Here is a 2,939-nt window from a genome sequence, read left to right as displayed (position 1 = left end):
CATAAATGAAAAGTCGCGCGGTCAAGGTTCAAATGTTTTAAATTTTGCAAGAGGGCGCCGTTCATGTGTTAATACAGAATTTGTATGCGTAAATCGCGGCGAACGCTATCTTGTATTTATAAGATCTTTATAGAAAGTAATTGTAATTGAATGAGAGCGTCCTAGCTAGTTGTTACTATGGCGGTTGTTCCAGAATTTGCGCTGAGATCATAGATGTCAAAGTTGAAAAGTAATTGTAATTGCAAGAGGGCGTCCTACACTGCGTTATTTATTACAGAATTTGCACGCAGAAATTGCGGAGAAACGCTATCTTGTTATTATAGATCTTTGGTAAGAACCGGTAAAATTTTGGCCAGGCTCAATCATCTTATTTTTTGGCCGATTTCAGGCTCAGAATGTTCTTATTTTGTTCTTATTGGTTTTTGAGCAAAACAATTTCTTCTTTTAACAGAAAATAAAGTTTTATCTGATAATATCATTTTGATTTGACGTTTCAATGCTCTTCATTATAAAAGCTACTGGCATTTGCCTACAAACTTTTCTTACAAAAACATTTTTTTTTTTTTTTTTTTATTACTAATATTTTTTTACCTCTGAATTTTCACAGGTCAAACCACAGTGTATAAAGTACCACAACTGGTAAAAGTTTATTAAAAAGAAAGTCAATATGGCAGAAGAAACCACAAAGGGTAAGCTAACATTGTTTTATAAACATTAACAAAATAATGCTAGTTGCATTCATTACTAGCTGTATAATTATTCATATGGTGTGCTGTACTTATTTGGAATCTTCTATTTACTGACAAAAAATGTTGTGTTTAGTATCCTAAAGGTTCCTGCACTCGGAGTTAGTGAACCAGTATTTGGCGTAAATTGTTTGTTTGCCTTTTAATGCTGAAAATTGTGTAGGAGAGACAGGTGCAAAAAGATGGAAAAGATGAAATGAGTTATTAATTACCAATGTAACACATTCAGTGATGGTGATGAATTAATGGAGAGGAGCATAGCCTCTCCATGAGTAGTGTGAGAGATTTGGATGTGAGCCCTGTAAAGTCACGCTGGCCTTCTATACTTTATTAAATCTGAGCAATCAAATCAAGGTATGTGATATCTTGTAGTAAAACTTTACACTAAAGTTAATACTCAGCAATACGTAAAACCAAAAGGTGCACTGATTAATCTCAGATAAGATAGTATAATACACACTCCAAGTATCAAAAAAATGCACGCCATCGTGTTGGGATTCAATATTTTGACATTAATTATGTCATCATCAGGAATGAAAAATTATCCATATTTGCAAGCTTTCATATGCACATGTACCCAAAGTGTTGTGATCAATCAAAACATTACCCCTAGTAGGTGACAAAGCTATAAATATACTAAAGATCAAACACTTTTGAATGCTGTACATTTTGTGAATTTGTACTGTAAAACAATAAAGAGATTGTAACATCAATCTGTATCATGGATTGTATTTAACTGGCATTAAATCACCTAAACTACTGTATAAACCAAGCTTGTATTTAATTTATTTTGTTTTCTAAAATTAATGTACAGTGTATGTGACTGTATTATCTTGAAAAGAAGCCTATGCCATTTTGAAAAGAAGCCTATGGGCTTTTTTTCAAGGCTAATTTTGCAAACTAAAAATTGGGAGAGGGCTTCAATTCAAGATGGGCTCCATCTCGAGATTAAACCCAGTAGGCTTCAATTCGTGGACTTACAGTATGTTTATTATTACATTTTTTCTAGGTATTTCCGATGAGGATTACCGTCAGCTGTTGCATGACATATCAGAATGGTATGATGGAATTGGATCCATCAGTATGCTGAAAGTATTGTACAGAGATCATGTGACTGATGTTAGTACACTAGATAAAGCTAATAAGATGCGTGACTTGCTGGACAACTTGCATGCTTCTGGGAATCTGAGTCCAACAGATCTTAGTATTCTGTATGATACCATAAATATAACTAAACAATTTGGATTCAAACCAAAGAATGAGGATCTGCTTCCACTTTTCCAGAATGTTAAGAATTTAACAGTATCAAAATTCACATCATACAGGCAAAAGCTGGTAAAACTAGGAAGGACATTGAATGAAGAGGATGTAGCAACGCTGAATGGTTCATTTAACACACTACTCAAGAAATATGAAGACAGATGGCATTTGATTAGGGATCTAGAGCACAGAAAAGTAATTTGTGAAGAAAACATGAAAGCATTTATTGAAAGGTTGGAGAAACTCCAGCTCTTTTCAGCTGTAGAAGCTCTTTTAGAAGGTAAAATTCATCTGGAATGTATGACTTTATTAAACACTTTACAGACTAACAAACTTCATTGAAAATATTCACAAGCTTTTGTCCATGCTGTGGACTTCTTCTTAGTTGTTGATTGACAGTTACTGTATATTTTATCTATTCCCAGATACCCTACAAATTAGTCTGAAGTTGTTCTAGGCCTCTGTGGGTTATTTTTATTCCATCTGATGAGTATTTAAAAAAAATTAAGAACTTTTTCCCCCGCCCCTTTTTATCATTTTGAAAAAAGAAAGGCAAACAAACAATATACTTTTTTAGGCCTGGTGTTTAGAACTTAGCTAGCTGAGGCTTTTAGCCCAAGCAACGCCTAGAGCACATAATGATGCTTAGATCCAGGTGATACTTAAGTCCTTAGATAAAATGAAATATTCAAAAGTAAAAACACTTAACAATTATTCAATTTTTTACAGATGATGAACTCAAACCAACAGCATCTAAAAGACAAAAGTTGATGTTGAAAGGTGATCAAGGTATGGCCCTTAAGTATGGTCCCTTGTTATTTTGTGCCGATTTGTTGCATGTGTCGCAAAATAGAAAAATCTATCGAAATAGGCCTTTTTCAAGAGCCTTTTGAAAACGTCATTCAAAAAAAGTTATGTGCTCCAATTATACAG

The 2,939-nt window shown here is 33.7% G+C and overlaps 1 protein-coding gene across 1 annotated transcript; it reads left to right on the top strand.

Annotated features, from left to right (window-relative positions):
* The first annotated feature begins 579 nt into the window (after nt 1-579).
* LOC117102456 lies at nt 580-2,899 on the top strand. The gene is made up of 3 exons (XM_033242717.1): nt 580-689; nt 1,756-2,286; nt 2,736-2,899. The coding sequence occupies exons 1-3, from the start codon at nt 668-670 to the stop codon at nt 2,897-2,899; spliced, it is 717 nt and encodes a 238-aa protein (XP_033098608.1). The 5' UTR covers nt 580-667.
* The last annotated feature ends 40 nt before the right edge of the window (nt 2,900-2,939 follow it).

Source organism: Anneissia japonica, unplaced genomic scaffold (assembly GCF_011630105.1).
Source record: "Anneissia japonica isolate Jap-2015-1 unplaced genomic scaffold, ASM1163010v1 scaffold297_len5966_cov119, whole genome shotgun sequence".
Lineage (NCBI taxonomy): Eukaryota > Metazoa > Echinodermata > Crinoidea > Comatulida > Comatulidae > Anneissia > Anneissia japonica.
The sequence above is the reverse complement of the archived record's forward strand: the minus strand, read 5'-3'. Positions and strand labels throughout refer to the sequence as shown.